The 19,106-nt window shown below is 49.7% G+C and overlaps 2 protein-coding genes across 4 annotated transcripts in view; both read right to left on the bottom strand.

Annotated features, from left to right (window-relative positions):
• LOC122163568 (H(+)/Cl(-) exchange transporter 5) overlaps positions 1 to 3,620 on the bottom strand; it is a 40,544-nt gene extending 36,924 nt beyond the window's left edge. Inside the window, exons 1-3 of one of the 2 annotated variants that reach the window (XM_042824873.1) lie at positions 3,546 to 3,620; positions 2,630 to 2,795; positions 1,508 to 1,854 (exon numbers count right to left, since the gene is read on the bottom strand). The gene's annotated coding sequence lies outside the window, so the exon portion shown is untranslated. Of the gene's footprint in view, positions 1 to 1,507; positions 1,855 to 2,629; positions 2,796 to 3,261; positions 3,518 to 3,545 lie in introns of those variants that run through there. The other variant, XM_042824872.1, reaches the window with a different exon arrangement.
• Positions 3,621 to 12,713: 9,093 nt separating this feature from the next.
• LOC122163722 (regulator of cell cycle RGCC-like) lies at positions 12,714 to 15,914 on the bottom strand. Of its 2 annotated transcripts, none has more exons than XM_042825179.1 (5): positions 15,880 to 15,914; positions 15,544 to 15,699; positions 15,040 to 15,120; positions 14,584 to 14,646; positions 12,714 to 13,680 (listed from the first exon to the last, which is right to left on the bottom strand). In XM_042825179.1, exons 2-5 carry the CDS (start codon positions 15,695 to 15,697, stop codon positions 13,673 to 13,675), a joined length of 306 nt encoding a protein of 101 aa, XP_042681113.1. In that variant the 5' UTR covers positions 15,698 to 15,699; positions 15,880 to 15,914; the 3' UTR covers positions 12,714 to 13,672. The 2 variants fall into 2 exon arrangements, with proteins under 2 accessions (XP_042681113.1, XP_042681112.1); XM_042825178.1 differs by lacking the exon at positions 12,714 to 13,680 and adding an exon at positions 13,687 to 14,437.
• Between the last annotated feature and the right edge of the window lie 3,192 nt (positions 15,915 to 19,106).

Below are 19,106 nucleotides of genomic sequence, written 5' to 3'. Positions count from 1 at the left end.
CAGAAGTGCAGAAGCAACAGATGAGCCTTGAGAACCCACAGAGCTGATGAACGCCCCCAGACCAGAGAGAAGAATGCCACCATCATTCCTGATTGTACAGAATAACAGAACAATCACACAACCAGCTTCCTAACTTGCCAAGAGACCTAAAGCTAAAGGAATTATACATCACTAACATTATTGTTTCTCAGCCAGAATATTTCCCAAAATACTGGGTGTTGCTGCTACATTTCTTATTTGACTGGCTCTGCGGCTTGTTTTTTCAAACAACCCCCTCTTTCCCATGCAGCAGAACTGGATCAAATCTCAAAGAGGCAAGCAGTGCTGGAGAGCTATTGAAGGAAAATATTTAGATGAAAAGAAAATCCTGCCTCACAGCTCTAGCCAGTAATTGCACAGCCCCAGTTCTGAAATGCAATCAAGCCAACAAAATCATACAGCAACAGCAAAAGTCAGTTCCGTTGTAAAAGCGGAGAAACATGAGAAAATAAAAGCATGTCTGCATAGTACAACTTTCCAACAACCTCCTGAAAACATAACAGGAAGAAAGAAAATTGAGTTTTGATATTTTAGAGCCTATGGTGCTTTTCTAACTTCTGCAGATTTCTGGTAGCTTAAGATCATGATTTAAGATCCACAAAAAGACTGAATGAAATCAGCCATTATGTTTTCAAACGTATATGGAGGGGTGAGGAGGTGCAACCTCACACTTGTGGTTAGGTGCACTTCCCAACCACTTCAGCTTTTGGAGAACAGTAGTTCTCCACAAAATCCCACAGATACAAAAAAAAAAAAAAAAAAAAGAAAAGAAAAAAAAAAAAGCCATGAAATCCGCACAACAACAAACCACCACACCAAAAACAACATGAAAAACATCCAGAAGAAACAAATCCAAAACTCAGATATAGTAGAGCAACCAGTTGCTAGGTCTTAAACAAAAAAAAACCTTACACCTATCACCACTGCAGAGGTCAGAAAATATCTTAGAAAGGGACACCAGCAGGACTCAAGTTCTGGCAGGCAAGATATCGATCAGGCTGTTGCACTGCAACTAAAAACAATTCTCTATTTTATAGAGCTATTGTTTGAATGGCACTTTTAAAACAAACAAAAAATCCTGTACTTTTTCAAGTCAGAAGTGCAGTGAACTACTCCAGCCACACATCTCTGCTCCCCCCACATACCAGTACCAGCAGCCCAGTCCCTCAGCCACCCCCATCTGCCAGGTCAGGAGATCCATTTGGCTAAAAGTACAACTGAACAAGATGCATCCTGAAAATTAGGAAATCCTGATGACCATTAGCATTTTGCAAACACCTGCTTTGCACAAGTACAGAAATAAATATTTCATTTCATTCTGCTTACAAAGAAAATTGAGGAATACGTTTCAAAATTAATGAAGGTTTAAAGCTTTAAAACTTGGACAAATTAAAGTTAACAACACCCAGAAGCTGGTTATACTTATTGTATTAAAAGATTGCCAAATTCTGGCTGACAGATTTCTCACCTGTCTATTCCCAGAGGCTTCCTCAGACTGGATTTTTCTTTGAGCACCCAAACAAATTTAGACGGACGCCACAGGTGCTCATTTGCACTTCCAGTAGAATCAGAATTGGAAAGAGGTTATTCTTCTCTGTCACTCTCTTCTGTAAATATCTGCTGGAAAGTTCACATCACAGCAAGCTGTTTGATCCAACAGTTACTTCAAGTTTTCTGTTCTGAGCAACAGCATTCATCCACAGGAGAGGCCAATTGAAGCTAAGAGAAGAACATCTATTCAGCAAAGAACTTCAGTATCTTCTCCCACGGCTCAGTTACTCCTTGCTTCGCTCAGACACTTCTTGGAACTGCAAGCTGGAAAAGAAAATACAACTTGCTCAGACAAGTAAACTCAGACGAGACACATGCTCTTCAGCACATGATAAACTGCTGACAGTTTATAATCTCTGTTTCAGGGCTACACAGTCATAATACAGAAAGCCCCTCTAAGGCACTGAACTAATGTCGAGTGTCATCAAGAACACCACTGCATGTACAGAGAGAATTGAGCCATTTTCCCATTTTGTGTATCTCTTGAACTTTCACAGAGGCAGTTTTGGCAAGAGTTTCTGCTTCTCACCTCCAGATCCAACACTGACACCATATGGACTGAAGACCAATTTATTGTTAGCTGACATAAGCATTAAGCCCATACTAGAGAGATAACATGGTGGGGCAAGAAAAATCACCAGACATAAAAAAAATAATAATAAAATCAGCTTTTAGATTATAAATATATTTTGATAACTTCATGTTTTTCAACCTGGAATACAATGTGACAACAAAAGAGCCAATTTTCATTTATTGTCATACTCAGAAATGTTTATAAGTTAGGACATAACACTGTTCTCCCATGGAGCAGAGTTCATTCACAAAACTGGCTCCTTTCATATTTCTCCTGAGAAGAAACAAACCACGACAACAGCAGAGCTAATACACAACCTGACCTTGCAGATGGCCAAAGCACAATAAGGGACATCAGTTTGCCATTATTTTGGTTTAAACTTGCCTCTCTATTTGCTGTGTTCTCTCAGAGAATGGAGCAGAATCCTCCCACTGCTGAGGTCCAAGCACAAGATGCCCCACTTACATATGCAGATCTCTGCCCCGGAGACTGACACTGGCTTTTCCTCCCCTACACTTCAGGTCACTGAGAAAAGCAGAGGCCTGCAGGATTCCTGCTTCATCAGCAGCACTATCAGCAGCACTCTGAATAACACACAGCCTTCTGAGTTTCCCTCGAACTGTTTTATTTCCTAGCAGATAAAATAGAAAGAAAAATAATATTAAGCAGCAATTCACCTCCTCCTCCCTTTCCTCCCCACGTGACAGATATTCAGTCACACACCGACACGCCCGGCTAATGACCGTGAGCGCATCCTCATTATTTATAAGCTGTTTACTCCCGTTGTCAGTGAGGGGACTGGTAATCCTCTCTACCACACGAACCACTTCACCTTGTCAAAACAAACGGCAAGAAGACAGAGTGTGTGGCTGCACGTTTGGCTCTAAGCAACCCCCGCCGAGCCTCAGCGCCCCGAACCGTCGCTGTGCAGGCACGGCAAGGCGCGGCACGGAGCGGAGCGCCGGACAGGCTCAGCCCACAGCAGCGGCTCCCGGCACCGCGCAGCGCTGCCAGAGGGAAGCACAGCCGCTCCCACCCACAGCCTGCCGCTTCCAAACGCACTGCTATGAGGCACGCAGACGCAGCGAAGCACAGACCTCTGTGCTCAGGCTGCAGGACGTTGGGCAGCCACCTCAACCTCTGTAACCGACACAAACACCGGGGCTACAGCCGGCTCCAGCGGCCTCCTCAGTGCTTGCAGCTCTCGTTCCAGACGCTCCGCTGACAACCAACTGCTTCGAGAGCCAGCTGGAAGCCTTACGAGCAACCTCCACGTATGAATACTTTTCAACCCGCAGCACAGCGGCCCCGCAGCCGCACTCTATCGCCAAAGCTTCCAGCCCGGGGCTGCCCAGGCCCTCAGCACCGCCCCAACACCCACCTCCTCCGGCGCTCCGCGCGACGGGAGGCTCCACCCGCGGCGCTGCCGTGTGACGTCACAACCCGCCCCTTCCGGTCCTCGCGCTCCGCCATGTCCAGCCGGAACGGGTGGCTCGGGGGGGGCGGGGCTCTCAGCGCGGGTACGTCTGGGAGGCGCCATCTTAGGTGTGGGCGGCTGGGTGGGGAAGCATCGGAAGCCCTTTCCCTTTAGATCCATTAAATGTTTATAAAAGATGTTAGTCCTTTCTTGCGCCCAGAGGATCCCCAGACTCGTGTCTTGGCTCTTTCAGCTAGCAGTTTGAAGTGGTGATTCGTGGCTGGGATTGGAATGTCAGATGCTGGGGTGTCTGCACTGTGGAATGCTCCCTGGCTGTCATGAGTGCTGTTGCACAGGATGCCCTACACCCAGCAGCCCTCATCTCTTCTGGATGTGGAAAGGGTACTGAGCTGGGGGAGTGTCTGGACAGTGCTGGTCCAGACATGTGGTCCAATTTTTGTGTGGTCCTGTGTGGAGCCAGGAGTGAGGTTCACTGATCCCTGTGGGACCCCTCCAGCTCGTGATATTCTGAGATTCTCTCCCCACCCTAACCCTGTCAGGTAGTCATCTCAGGGCTCAAGGGGCTAAAACATAGTTTCCTTTCAGCTCAGAGCTCCCAGGGAATGGCTGACTTGCATGGACACATCTCCCAGCATGGCTCTGCAGCCAGCAGGCGGTAGAATAGAAATAGAGATCCTGCCTAGAGTCCAGGCAGGGACCCCAGATCCCCAGGCTGTCTCTGTGCCATGACAATGGGAGGCTCCTGCATCTCCTGACATGTCCTGGGGCTGTGCCTTCTCCATACTCCTCTCTGTGGAGTCCTGTCCCTGAGGGCTGAGTGCTGTGATGCAGTGGCACTTTCTCACTCCCTGGCGGCTGCTGTGTAGGATGTGCAGCACCAGGCTTTACTGGGATTTTCCCACCACCCCCTCATCCTCAGCATATTAGCACCCTTAACACCACTAAGGCCTTTGGAGCAGCAGCTTGGAGAGGTTACGTATCATGCGCCCAGCACACAGTACCAGGCAGAGTCCCTGGATTCCAGATTTCCCGCAGCAAGCTACCATGGCCCACTCACCAGGTCCCCAGCCATCACACCAGTCTGGCCGGGAATTGGCAGAGGCACAGATTCTGGCAGCACTAGAGGGCAGCAGTGGTGCAGCCAGGAGCAGCCCGCGGTCTGATCTGTTCACCGTCGCCCTTGACGTCTTTTACCTCTCGCAGCCTATCTGCTGCGCAGGTCACAGACTCCCGGCAGCAGAAGACAGTTAGAAAACTGCCTGAGCCCCCTTCTTATCCTCTCACCGAAACTGGCTTAAAACTTAGCTGATTCTTCTCTGAGCTGGACAACACTGCTGGTCTCCACTGGGAGTCATCCCAGAACAGCACAAAAACATGCTCAGGCCACAGCAAAGTGAAGGAATGGAATCAGAACTCATTTGTTCCCAGCTGGAGACTGAGTCCTGCAGTAGACAGCTCTGTGGGCCCCTGCTGGCACGAGGATAAGAGGACAGGATCCGAATTTCAAGCTGTCCCTTGTCCTAGGAGCAGAGTCCATGTGTCTGGAGAGTCTCTTGAAGTTACTCGGGGCAAGTCCAGCTCCTCCTTGGGACAGAAAACAACTCTTGTGCTGTGCAGATGTGTTTATTTCCACCAGGAGCATCTGTTCAGTTGCTTTTCTTATGGCATGAGGAAAAACCCATGTCCCTTAATTGAAAGCCCAGCTACTTTCAGGCTTCTCATGTCACACTAAGGGGTGTCACAAGGAGATTCAATCATGGTGGGACTTGCTGCACTCCTATTTTGGGTATGGTAGAAGAAACTGGTTTTAGCGTAACAGCTGCCACACAAGATGACATTAGCATCATGCCATGGAAGTGAAAACCCTTCAAAAGAGGAAGCTGAGCCACAAGTCCTGAAGGAGCAAACCCTTGATTTAGCTGATCTTTACACAGCTCAGCCAGGTTCCTCCAATGGTTAGTGGCAAGAAATGAGCACCAGCTTCTCTCGCCTCAACTTCAGGCTGTGCTGCTGGACACAGCCAGCCCCAGCACACCCATCTGTTCTCCGGCTTTGCAAGTGGTACCCCTGGTGTTTTCCTCCTTAGACATGCCCTGCACTGATACACACTCCCAGCTGCCTTGGTGAGAGTTGGAGCCGCTCGATTTCGCCTTCCACTGTTTTCCACTCATGCTCAGAGTGTTTTCTGGTGAAGAAGAGATTTTCTCATCGGATGAACTTATCATTTATTTCCTCCTGAAAATCAGGATTTATCTTCATATTTGCATAATATGCAAAAGGCCTGAGACAGCGGAGACCAATGGGACAGAGAGATGAACTGTGGAAATGTCAGCAGAAAATTGAGTTTCTGAAAAGCAATGATGTCTGGGAGAGAGAAGCAGAGGTGTGGAACCAGGGAAGAACGACAAGGTGAAGGGTCTGCTCCACCATACCACCATGTTGTGCTTGATAGAGAAGCACTTCCCTTGTGACTCTCTTGGCAACTCCATGAAGAAACTTCAGTATCGGAAACTCAGACCTGGTGGTACTTGCAGACAAATGCAGACACGTACAAACAATGCACACAAGGGGCCACGGAAAGGGAAGGCAGACAACTTCTCCCCGTTTTCCTGTCCATTGTTTTCTATGCTAGTTGTCCAAGAGCTTCACCAAAAGAAGAATATCAGACCCATCACATGAAGGCAGTGACAGCCTTACATTTGCGTGTTTAATCCCCAGCGTGCTGGGAAGCTGCTTGTTTTAGGGAAACAGGAAGACCTGAAATAGCAGAAGCTGGAAACACGTGACTGGCTGGGTCAGACAGGGAGGCAAGGAACAGAGCTGAGAGTATCCAGTCTCATGCCACTCCCTGTGCACAGCACAATTTTCTCCTTGGCATCGTCTCATAATGAGCCCTTTTCTTTAAATTCTAAAAATAACTTGCAGTGGTAGGACATGCAGAACAAGAAAAGTCACGTGAGACTTGCTGCAAAAAATGAGCATGCGGCTGGCCATCATACTAACAAAGATGAGAAATTACAAGAATTACAGAAGAAAAGATATTTCAAGTCCAAAGATCACTGCAAATAATATGAATAGACTCAGTGCTTGCCTCAGTGCAGAAAATCTGAGGTGATTGTGTTGAGGAGGGTTTCAGAGAATTTGCAGGCTTAACTCCCTGCTTGAACGCAGACTTGGTGCCAGAAGGATGGTGATAGAGGACTCCACTGTGCTCGTATTCATTTAATTAGTTTAATTATGAGGTTAATGCCAGCTAAGCCAGCAAGGAGCCAGGATATGGATCAGCTTTGTTTCTATGTTCTCCATAAGTCTTGCCCCAACCTGGGCAGTCTTAGCAACATCAGACGAAGGGATATTGGCCAGAAAGGAGATCAGACTCCTGTCACTGGTCCAGCTGATACTGCTGTTGTTGGGAAGTGCAGGAAAGCATCTTACAAAGAAGTGGGGGAAAAGGTGGCAGGAGAAAGCCGAGAGTCTGGATAACGTTTCCCTACTGTTGTTCAATGCTGTAGGTGAATTTTGCCATTGAATGAAATTCCACTCATTTAGAGGCATGCAATACTCATCTGTTCCTTGTCCCCAGGGATGGCAGCAGCCAACTCTTGTCCTTAGCAGAGTAGAACAATTAAGGGAAGTGACCTACTGAGGCAAGGGGACAGGATGCTGTGCTGGCTGCCACTGCCTGCATTGTGTCTTTGGATACCTTAGGGATGAAGTCAGACAGCAACTTGCTACAGATATCACTCACTACTCTGCAATCTATTCAGACAGACACTGCAGGCAGTAGTACACTGTTTACTATGGAAATTAAGTTGATCACTGAAGGAGTTCACACTGGGAAAGTCCTTCAAGCTCTATTTAGAACAGGGATTCAGCTCTTGGGCACTAGAGCATCCTAAAAGATGGTCCGGGAGAGACTTGCTGTTCATGGCAAATATCCTGTTGAGAGGTGGTGTAGCTAAAGAATCCTCTGTGGGCTGTAATGGATGCTGAGAGGTCACTAAGAAGCACCTTCAGCCTGGTTCTCTGAACACTCTGTGCTTGATGGAGACCTCCGTCCCCCCAGCTGCCTATTTCAGCTTTAATATCTTGATCCTTGCACTGTTCTTCTTCTTTGCAAGTAGGCTGAGCGCATCGTGGCTGTTACATAGCCCTTAGCCTCATGGGTCACCCATAAGGGGCATGTTGCTGTGTTCTGCAGTCATGTTTCTTTCACTTGTGGTCAAAACCTGATCAGTTCAGCCTAAACTACAGCTCTCCTTACAGCTCCACCCCAACCAGCTCCCCTCTTTCCTGCCTTTCCTTCCAGCAGTTGGAGAAATGCCAGAGCAGTGATGACCTGTGAAGTCCCAAGTGTTGTATTTCTCCACCAGATCACTCCATGGTTTCACATCCCTCTTTGACATCACTTCTAGAATCTGCTGTCTCTATGGTGGGAGGTGATGGGACTAGCATTACTGGGCTGCATCATACCTTTCAGTTCTGGGAAGGCAGTTTGTTTCCGAGGAATAGTTTCAACAGACAGAAACAAAAAGCCAAAGCTTACTCTTGCTTTCCTCCTTGCTGAATTGCAAGTTCCTCTTGGAGGAGTTCAAGCCACCCCATTTAACAGAAGCATGTTTCTTGCCAAGAGAGCCAAGCAGCTATTGCACGGCTGCAGCTGATTCAGATAAATCCAAGATGTGAGGAAGAAATGGCTGAGGAGGACTCAGAGCCTGAGTCATTCCACAGTCACAGTCCGCAGACACTCAGCACAGCAACATAGACTTTTACAACCTATACAGCTACAAAGATGAATGCACATTATCAAACCAGCACAGGATGAACTGGGTTCTGAGAAGGTGCAGAGGGATGATCTGTTGGGGGGGAAGTATTTGAAGTGCAGAGATATTTGCTTTCTGCTCTCATGTGCCTCACAGCTAAAAAGCTTGCTGGAAAATACTATTTTAAATCAGGACCTGAAAGTGCCCTATATCTCCCATTTCTGTAAACATGGAACAATTCCCCCCAAATATGCCAGAGGGCTTGTCAGAAAAGAGAAGTAGCAGGTGCTATCCCTGGGGTTAGGTTATGCTGTGAGTATTTTGAGAGATCTTACATCATTGTGGCCAGCCCAACTGTCTGGAGGGCTAAATATTTCTCCTCCCTCCAGAGGATGTGGTTACTGTCCTAAATGAAGTGGGGCACATGACTCCCCAAATCAGCAAGCGCACCCAACCCTGAGCTGTGAGAGCTCAACCCAACAAGAGCTACTCAAAGCAAGAATATATGCAGTTCAGAATCAGGGCTATGGTTACACATGCATGAAAGAGAAGTTTTGCTGAAATAGAGAGCTCAGTAACCTTCTTACAGTTCAATAATGAGGTAATATGTTCTCTCGCCACATGGTTTTGAGGGCAGGAAATGTAATAGCTCCTTACCTTGCTGTTTTGTTTAGATTTGTGTACAAATACCTCAGTGTATGTTCCCATCACAGGACTGACCTAATCTAGTTGAATGCAAAGAAGAAAATCAGCCCCTTACTCTAATTTCTTCAAAAATTTCTTCATGAAAGAACATCAGCCCTGTGGTAGGCTGAGGAAGCATCCTGCTCCACCAGCCTCCACAAAGGCCTCTCCAGGTCTCACATCTGCACACCTGCCCTCCTCCTGGGAGGCCACCATACAGCAGATTGTCCGATGGATGGTGGGGGTGGAAAAAGCAGGAGGGCTTGTGGAAACAGGGAGGTACGAGGAATGTCTGCTCAGAGGAGACCCTGTGAAAAGAGCACATGGGACTCACTGCTGAAGCAGTAGCTACTCTCTGGTAAACAAACACTGCACTCTCCAGAAAGACTGAGTTTGCAGCTGGGCTTGTAGGAAATAGCACAGTTACGAGGCTACAGTTGCCTTAATTTTGGTTAGCCACTTCCCATCCTTCAGCAGCCCCATGTATGCTCATCTTGCTTCTAAGAAAACAGGAGAATGGTTACCAGGCAGCAGTCTGCACTGCATTGAATGCATAGTTGGAAATAACGCAGTCAACATAGGGTCTCCTCACTTCCCAGTCGCACAGGCCAGTATCTCCCTGCCCATGCCATAGCTCCAGCCTCCCCATGGCGACTTACAGAAATGTGGTCTGCCAAGCTCGAGGGGATGGGCCAAGAAGCGTGGGGTGACAACACAGCCCCTCTCCTAGCAGCACCCACAACAAACATGCCCCTGCAGCAGAAGAGCAGTGATGCATCACAGGGGTTATCAGGCGCAGCAAATTTGAGGTTTTAAAGTATTTATATATGTAGTTGCTTAGCAACATTTGCAGCCACCTTGCTTATGTAAGCCAACAAGCAGCATCTGAGGGCTGTGGTACCGCAGGTTTCCACAAGCAAGCACTCAGCACTGTGGCTGCCCAGCTAAAGGCCATGATGCCAACTGGGCCAGGGGTGAGCTTTTAAAAAAAATACTTTTCCCCCACATACTGGTAGCATGCAAGCAATAGAGAGAACAGGGCTGTGGGTGGAATAAATATCAGATTCAAAGTTAGACTGCAAGGGTGAAACTCCTGCACAGAATGAGTCAGAGAGGAAAAAAAATGTCCCAACTGACATTACAGTCACTGACATCACCATTCACCCCCTACATACACATGGACTGTCCCAGCAGCTCCTGCTGCTCTGCCCCTTTTGATGTGGGATGAGTGTCCCCACAGAGTGGGGTGCTCGAGCTCTGCCCCGTGCTAGCATCAAGGAACATTAAGCATCATCTCTGCCCCCAGTTCCACCATGCTGTTCTCACCCTCTCTCCTTTTGGTTGCCCTTTAAAGGCACAGGGGTCCACGTACCAGCTCATTAGACACATCTCACAGCATGAAGTGAGTGATGACACGCTACCCCCACACACAGCCTGCCCTTTGCTAAGCTCTGCTGGGACAGCTCTGAAGCTCCAGCCACATCCCTATCCTTCCCCAAGTGTTCACTTTGCAGGATTAGCATTTGTTCAGAATTCTGGGACAGTTAGACATCAAACTAATCGATTACATAACCAGTCGCCCCACTGTCACTGTCCTGCAAACCAAGGAGAGAAGGAAGCTGTCACGTTTCCAGTTCAGACAGTTGCAACAGAGTTCCACATGGCCCTAGTGAACAAACATGTCACAGGGGAAGAAGAGCAGTGTCATCAGCTGAGGCAAGCAGGGCCTCTCCACCATCTCCCCACATCCCTCCTGGTCACTGTGCTGACCAAGGGGTAGCTTCTACAGAGGGGAAAACCAAAGGAAACATCAGGGCCTGTCCTCCAGCAAGAGGGAGCTCCCAAAGCAGCCTCTGTACAACACTATCCACAGACATCCCCACCTTGCCAAACATACTGGGGATAAACTCACAGCTGCAAACCTGGCTTCACAGCAACGAATCTTGTTTACTTCATTTCTTTAAGGCAGTCAAGAAATAATCCCTGTAACGTACCATTAGGGTAAAGTAGGCATCTCATCTCCTCTAACAAATGGAGGTGGAACAGAGTGTACTCTGCTTCAGGCTCTTTCCTTCTATTGAGCATCTCCTCCACCCAAGTTCACTTGAGGGGATGTCCGAGCAGCTGCAATTGCAATTTATATGCCCTGCCCCTTCATATAGCTGCTGATGAGCCTTCCAGCTGCTTGTGCCCCATTCTCTTCCACCTCTCCAGCAAGGCCAGTGCAGCTGGGTGGATCCACCCCCCTGCTAGAGCAGCCAGGCCCTTTGCCAGCTCCTGAAATTTCTCCAGGGAGCCCCATTCTCAGGGACTGGATTTTGTCCCTGTCCCAGCAGGGCAGGGCGCTTTCCCAGCAGAACACAAAGCAGCAAGAATGTTTGAGTCCTTGGGATACAGAGAGCAGCGTATCACAGCAGGGGACACTCCTAAAGCCTCCCCAGCAGATGCTGCCACCCTCCTTCAGGCTGTCCATACACTGCTGGCCCTAGAAGAAGTCCGGCAGAGGGCAAGAAAGATGATGAAGGGCCTGGAGCATCTCCCACACAAAGAAAAGCTGTGAGACCTGGATCTGTTCAGCCTAGATAAGACAGAAGGGGGATCTAGATATTTATAAACATTGATCAATGCAGTTGGATAAGGCCAGATGCTTTTCCACAGTGCGTAGTGGTAGGACCAAGAGCAATGGCAAAAAACCTAGAACACAAGAAATTCTACACAAATATGCAGAACATCTTTAAGGTGAGGGTGACGGAGCACTGGAACAGGCTGCTGAGAGAGGTTGTGGAGTTTCCTTTTTTGGAGATATTCAAGACCTGTTTGGACACCTACCTGTGCAACCTACTATAGGAAACAAATATGATCAGGGGACTGGAGCACCTCCCCTACAAAGACAGGCTGAGGGAGCTGGGCTTGTTCAGCCTGGAGAAAAGAAGGCTGCGGGGTGACCTCATTGCAGTCTTTCAGTACCTAAAGGGAGCCTACAAACAGGACAGGAATCAACTCTTTGAAAGGGTAGATAACAGCAGGACAAGGGGAAATGATTTTAAGTTGAGGGAGGTTGGATTTAGGGGGAAGTTCTTTACAGAGAGACTGGTGAGGTGCTGGAACAGCTGTGGATGCCCCATTCCTAGAGGTGTTCAAGGCCAGATTGGATGGGGCCCTGGGCAGCCAGGTCTAGTATTAAATGGGGAGGTTGGTAGCCCTGCATGTGGCAGGGGGTTGGAGATTCATGATCCTTGATGTCCCTTCCAACCCTGGCCATTCTGTGAAATGTGCTTTAATGGGGGAGTATTGTCTGTAGAAGTCCCTTACAACCTCTGCAGGTCTGTCAGATTCTGTCAGGAACAGCACAGCACGGACTGGTCCCATAGACAGCAGGAGCTCAGAGATAAATCCGACAACAACAGAACCTACCCCATGCTCTGGGTCATCCAGGCACAGGCAAGCTGAGCCCAGGCAAGGACACAGATGACCAGGGGATCCACTGGAGTCTCCCACCTGCCTTCAGCCAGTGGAAGGCTGCTTAACTCATTCCAAGCCTCCCCAACCCTTCATAGCCCATGGGGAGCACCCAGGGCTGGGAGAAGTGTCTCCTTGCAGGCAGCTCCAGAGATGAAGTAAGCTCACAGGAGCAGGACAAAAACACAGAGACAAACTCAGAGACTTAAAATCCCGTTCATAAAAATATATTAACTGTACAGTGTACATCATCATTGTTACAGTATTGACAGCAGAAGTCAGGGTAGAGGCACTTGGGGTCCAGGCAGGGGCCTTACTTGCAGATACCCAAGAGAAGCAACAGGCCAGCAATGGCTGCCACTGTCTGACATACTGCTGCAGGGACAGACTTCCTGAACCAGGAGAGGACACCAAGGTGTCAGTGAAGCACTGCTAGTTGATCTTCACCCGTATCATCATCATGCCACTGTTGAATCTAGAGGATAAATTCCCCAGATCCACTTGGTCAGCAGCCACGAGTCCCTCTTTCAGAGCATAGCCTGATGCCCTCACCAAGAAGGTTTCATATCTTAGTGCCAGCAGAGTCCTGTCCTGCATATGGAGGCAGACTGAAGCCCAGCAATTAAAGCAGAGCTGACTATGTCATCATTCACAGCTGCTAGCCAGCAGACCTCAGCAGATCTCGTGGCAGGCCCAAAGCAAGGATGAAAGCGCTGTTCCATGGCTGTGTCCACAATAACGTTGAGGACCATCCTCAGGCTCCCACTGCCTTTATGCAAGCTTGCCCTGCCCAGCCCCAGGGTCTGGGGAGCCCCTCCTTCTCCTTGACTGGAGGTGCCATGAACATGCAGAGCTGAACATGCAGGCCTAAGCTTGCCAGTGCCGTGAGACTGGCACAAGCGCAGCTGTCCCCAACCCCACAGCACCAGAAACACATTCCAGTTCTCCCACTGCTGGAGCAAGAAGCAGTTGTCGAGGCAGGATCAGTCCATGTTTGTGGCTGGGATTGTCCTTCCCTGAAACGAAGTAGCATGTCATGGCACAGAGGAGCTGTTACCCACTCAGCTGCAGGATGGCAGGGACACAGAAGCATTAGGTACATCAGGGAGGCACTTGGTGTATCTGCTGTGGATCCTTCTCCAAACTTTCCACCAAAACCACATCTCACATCTCTATGGGACAAGCAGTAAGATAGAAAAGTAGTGAGACAATAGCTGGAGGGGGTGCATTACTACAGTGGATATCCCCACGCTTGCTCCCAGAATCACCTGCAGAAGGGTTAGAGCAGAAATCTGCAGTCAGGGCCGCAGGGCCCTTTCCTCATTACTAACTCAAAGTATTATTCAGGGCCAGCCGAAACAACATTTCCTTCCCCTCCCTTTTGCACATCCAAAATGAGTTGACTGATGGGACAGATATTGGAAACAAAGACCAACTGGGGAGGGCAAAAATAGAAAAGATGACCCCCATGCCTCAGTTACCCCAGCTAGTGCCAACCTCACAATGCTGTAACGCTGCCCAAGAAAGCCAGTCAGAGAGACTCAGCATGACACTTCCACTCTCTTCAGGGACACCTGCAGCTAAGCCCTGTGTCAGTAAGGGAGCACCTGCAGAGCGATATCACAACCCAGCTGTGCTTTCAGACAGCTGGAATTCCCCATTCCACCACTGCACACAGCATCCAAAATGGTTTCTGTTCTGCAGATGCCAACATTCTACTCTGATAGACTTGCTCGCTGTCTGCATGTTCCAATGGGCCCTTCCCCAGGCCGGTGCTAGTTGGTACTTATCAGCCTGAACCCTCACATTCCTCATGAGACATTTTCAGTAGGCACATGTCACTAGGGCTCTCCTCGAGGGCAGTACTGCAATCTCCACTTCAATAGCTGGGGAAACTGAGGTGCCAGAGATATTCACACAGAAGAATTTCTGCCTCAATCGAAAGATAAGAAAAGAAAGTCATACTCCTACTCCACACCAGTGTCAGAGCACAGCCAGCTCTGCAGAAACCACACTGATGCCACAGGCTGTCCCATATCTGTGGGAGAGCCTGGTGGACAGAACCACATACATACCCTCTAATACTTTGTCCAGATCTGCAATGAACTCCTCCAGCTCCTGCGTGTCTCCAAGCTTAGCTAGCAGATAGAAAGACACCATCAGTGCTCTTTCATCCCACTCCCCTCCACCAACACCCCTCCAATCTAAGTGAGGGGCACACAGATCAGAGCTGGCAGAGCTCTGGGAAAGAGGTTTCACAACAACAATGCTACCCAAGGGCAGCACAGAAAGGAAATTCCCAGGGCTAACTGACTGCAGACACACACCTCCACACCTGAGAACTAGCCGTCTCCTCACAGCCCACCAACCCCATCCTCTATGCTTCCAGTTTCATACCCAGGCTCTGGGAGCGGCAGCACAATGACCCAGCTACAAGGCACGGAACTTCCTTCACTTGCTTGTAATACCTCCCTAATGCAGGGCAGGGAAACCCCAGCAAACAGCCCTTCAGACAGACCTTCCCACCTTACCTTTAGAGGAGTAAGGACTAGTGTGGGTGTTGAGATCTTCCTCACTGGAGTTCAAGCTGCTTGCTGGGGATGTGCTGGTACCTGTGGGTGCAAAAGCATTATTCACTGCCCAAGGCCAGAGGCACCCAGTAAACAGACTGCAGAACCAGGGACCGACCCCATGCACACTGCAGGACTGGGCTACTTTCTCACTTGTTCAGTCTGTCCGCTCTTCCCTGGCTAGAAGGAATGCTCGTAGGCTGCAGGGCATGATCTTCCCTGTTCTCTCAAACAGCTCTGCAGAAGCAGCACCAGCAGATGCTGGCAGCTCCTGGACCAGGACCCAGCCATAACCACAGCCCTCCCAGACACCACATTACTCATCCTGCGCACGAGTCGGGTCAGACAGGCAGCGCAGGGGCTGAACCAGCAGAAAAACTCGTGTTTTATCATGGAAGAGCCCCAGAGCTCTCAGAGCGATTCCACGCTCAGGAACACCGCCCTCCCCCGCAGCCCCACACTCACTCTCCAGCTCATCGATGCCGCTGTCGTACACACTGTGCCCCGCTTTCCTCTTCAGCTCCTCCAAGTGCCGCTCATACTGACTCGCGGGGCCTCTGTCGAAGCCTTCGACGACCTCATCGAACTCCCGCAGCAGATCGCTCAGCTCGTCCGACATGGCTGCAGGGAAGCATTGGGCAGTGAGGGACTGGGGACGCGCACCGGGCAAAGCCTCGGGAGCCGTCCCAGGCTGGCGACCAACAGACCGCATAGCCGAGAGACCGCATAGCCCGCAGCGCCCCACGAACAGGCTCCCCCCGACCGGAGAGGAGCGGGATCCCGGCAGCACACGGCACTTACCTCCCCGATCCGATGCTCCGATGTGCCGGAGGCGGTCGCGGCGCATTTTGTATCAGCGCCACCGCCCCGCGGGCCGCTCCGCACCAATCGGCGGCACCGGGCGGGGCCGGGGCAGCGCCGGGATCGGGATGCGGTTACCGCAGCGCCGGTCTGGGTCTCCCCGGGTTTCCCCCCAGCCCAGCCCAGCCCAGCCTCCTCCTCCGCGCTGTTTCCCGGTGCGGTTGTCCAAGCGCGGTTGGCCCTAGGCTGGAGGTCGGCTATGTGCTTGCGGACCTCAGCATCTCCTGCCAGCTGCCCGTACTAATCATTAGCCCAGCTCTTCCAAAAAAGAGCTTTTAGCCTCCAGGAGGCCGCTGTCTGTGATTGTCGCAGAGTGGCCTTGTGAGCTTGAGTTTGCCTTGGCCTGAAAAACTGACCTACAGCAAGGGTGAGCAGCTAAGCCAAGAGGGTGATCAGTGGCACAAAGGCTAACTGGCGGGCAGTATGAGACAGAGCCCCCCAGGAGTGCATTCTGCGTACTGTCCTGTTCTACATCTCTGAAAAGATGCTGGGGCAGAGTGCACCCTAGCTGGGCTGCAGGTGACACTAGCCTGGGAGGAGTGGCAGACACAGCAGGAGGCTGCACTACCATCCAGAGGGATCTCAAAGCTGCTCTATCCTCTCTGCTTCTAGGATGATCAGCGGGTTCTGTCTGTAGTTTCAATCCCCATCACCTTGGTGGTCTCAGGGAGCAATGGGGAGCTCTGATTGCTTTCTGCCACCCCTAAATCTAAGTTGGGAATCCTTCGGGTGAATGAACTGGTCACAGAGGGACACTACAGTCTTCAGAAGAAAAAAAAAAAGCATGTCTGTGTTTTCTAACTGTGCTCATTTGGAGTTTTCTTTAGCTTTACTCCTGAACTATCAGCTAAAGCTGACACTTTCTGGGTGTAAGCTAGGGTCCCTATATTCGTTTCAACGCAGAGTGGCACAGAATATGATCTCAGCCCTCGTGGTGCAGAACCTGTATTTAGAAGAAATTTCACGTTGGTCATCGAGAAGCAAGCAGTTATTACAGCAGTATTTTACGCTGCAGTGGGACTGGCCATGCTCTGATTTGCCATACTGTGCTCCGGGGTTTTCACTGTAAATAACACAGTACAGGGAAAGCTGGAAACCCCAGGCAATTCCCTTCCTTCTAAGCCACAAGAGTGCTGGCCCACAGCCAGCTTTGGGCTGGTTCTGCTGCAGAACTCTACCAGTTCTAACCTTCTTAAGACCTCTAAAGCTGACTCTAGCTGTAAAACCCCTCTGGTGTTGTGTAGCCCAAACTGTTTCCGGCAGTGTGTGAGCAGGCAGCCCACAGCTGCCCTCAGCAGCATCACTCTGTCCTGGCACCTGGGGGCTGCAAACTGCCAGACAAAATTTCTGACCGTTTTAAAACATATTTTTATAGCAGTTTGCAAATTCAGGTGGGTAGAAGGGTAAAAGAGGCTGAAACTGAAGCATGGCAAAAGCCAAGCAGATTTGCCAGGATCCAGCTTTACTTCTATCCTTCAGCTTTTTGCCTGCATCTCTTCTGAGGAGCAGGCCTATTGGGGCAGCAGCTGAGCAAGGGTCGGGTAAAGTGCTTCAGGAACAACAGGGCTCTGCGACCGATTCGTGAAGTCTTGTTTGTTTGAGGAAGCTGAAATAGAACAAGTCATATGCAAGCACACGTGCCAGGCAGTGTCTGCTGCTGCGCTGCTGAAAGAGCACTTCATGCTGCTGAGAGGAAGCAGCACGCTCACACAGACAAGTGGTGACAGCTGCCCTCATGTGGAGCTTTCAGCAACATCCCGGTTTATCCCCTGCCAGTGAAGTTTCAAGCCTTGCATGCAGTGGAAGAACCTTACACTAAGCAATTTTCTTTCTTTTCAGTAAAAAATAGTAATTAATCTTTGAAAAGTGCATTTCTCTGCAGCGGCTGCGAAGGACAGCCACTTCACACTTCGTGGTGAACCCTCGGTTGTCCTCTAATACAGTGTTTGGCACACTTTTGCACAAGCAAACTTTAAAAGGAGTTTTCTTGCAAAGCAGAGCAAATAGCATTTCATCATAGCCATCACCTTCAGGTTAACATAATCAAGAACAAGAATTAAATGCCCCACATAGTGGTGCTTTTGAAAATGCATTTCTTCCCATGGCCCGTGGGGAGCAGCACATGAAACGCAGGGTGTGCGTTGTGCACACGTTTGAAATGAATCTGAGTGCAGCCAGCTTGTCTGCCGGGGTGCCTCTACAGGGCACAGAGGTGACTGCAGAACTTTTCGTTGCCTTAAGTGTGGCTTCCAAAGGGGCGAGGCACATCGATTGCTCTGGTGTCAGCTGTCAGCCAAACACACAGCCTGAATGTCACTCACATCTTCAAACCCGGTCTGGCTCTGCAATATATTTCCCCAAGGCGCTTCTCATTTGGTGTTTTGCTGGCATCTTCAAACTTCAGCTTACAACTATTGCCACTGCACTCTTGCGCCTTTCCTTTGCCTCTTTTGTAACCTCCTCCATCAAATCTGTTACGCAGTCACCAGGGAATCCCATACAGGACACTCCTTTAGGACAGCCCTTCTCAGGATATCCCATCAGTCTGCTGCAGTAAGCAAGAGTTACCCCTCTATTCCCCACACGTCCAACATTCCATATTTCAACATGACAAAAATATGATTTGCAGTCCAGGTGTTGCATGGGCATAATGATTTGAGTGTCCTTATGTCCATTTAAAGTCATAGAGATCATCTGCTTTTTCTTGAACTCAAAATCATGAGTATTTGTAACCACTCCTCCCAAACTGAGGATCTGTTTCCTTCCCAGTGCTGTCTCTTGAGGGTTTCACAGAAATGGCATCCAACTGCTGTAAAACCCCTGCCCTGAGCCACCAACGGCACTGGCTACTAGAAGACCTTATCCTCATTAGTGCTGCTAACGAACTCAAGCTGTTGTGGCTGACACAAGATAAGGTGTCACTCACACCCCATGGGGACAGCAAGACCAATGCTGACTGTTGACTGAGGAGCAGAGTCTCACTGATGGGCCAGAGGCTTTTAGGAAGAAACTGAAAGGTCCCCCAGAAGGTCTGCTTTTGCACCAGGTATAATCCTACATCTGTCAGCACAGACCAGCTGCTCTCTGCCTTCTTGGATATGATCCTGGTTGTACAGCTGGCCATTGGCTGCCTGAGAGTGTTGATGGCCCCGGGAGCATTCAGCAAC

The sequence above is a fragment of the Centrocercus urophasianus genome, unplaced genomic scaffold (assembly GCF_019232065.1).
Source record: "Centrocercus urophasianus isolate 14NV4802_14NV808 unplaced genomic scaffold, USGS_Curo_1.0 seq_24, whole genome shotgun sequence".
Classification (NCBI taxonomy): Eukaryota; Metazoa; Chordata; class Aves; order Galliformes; family Phasianidae; genus Centrocercus; species Centrocercus urophasianus.
Note: the sequence above shows the minus strand (reverse complement) of the source record. Positions and strands in the feature narration are given on the sequence as shown.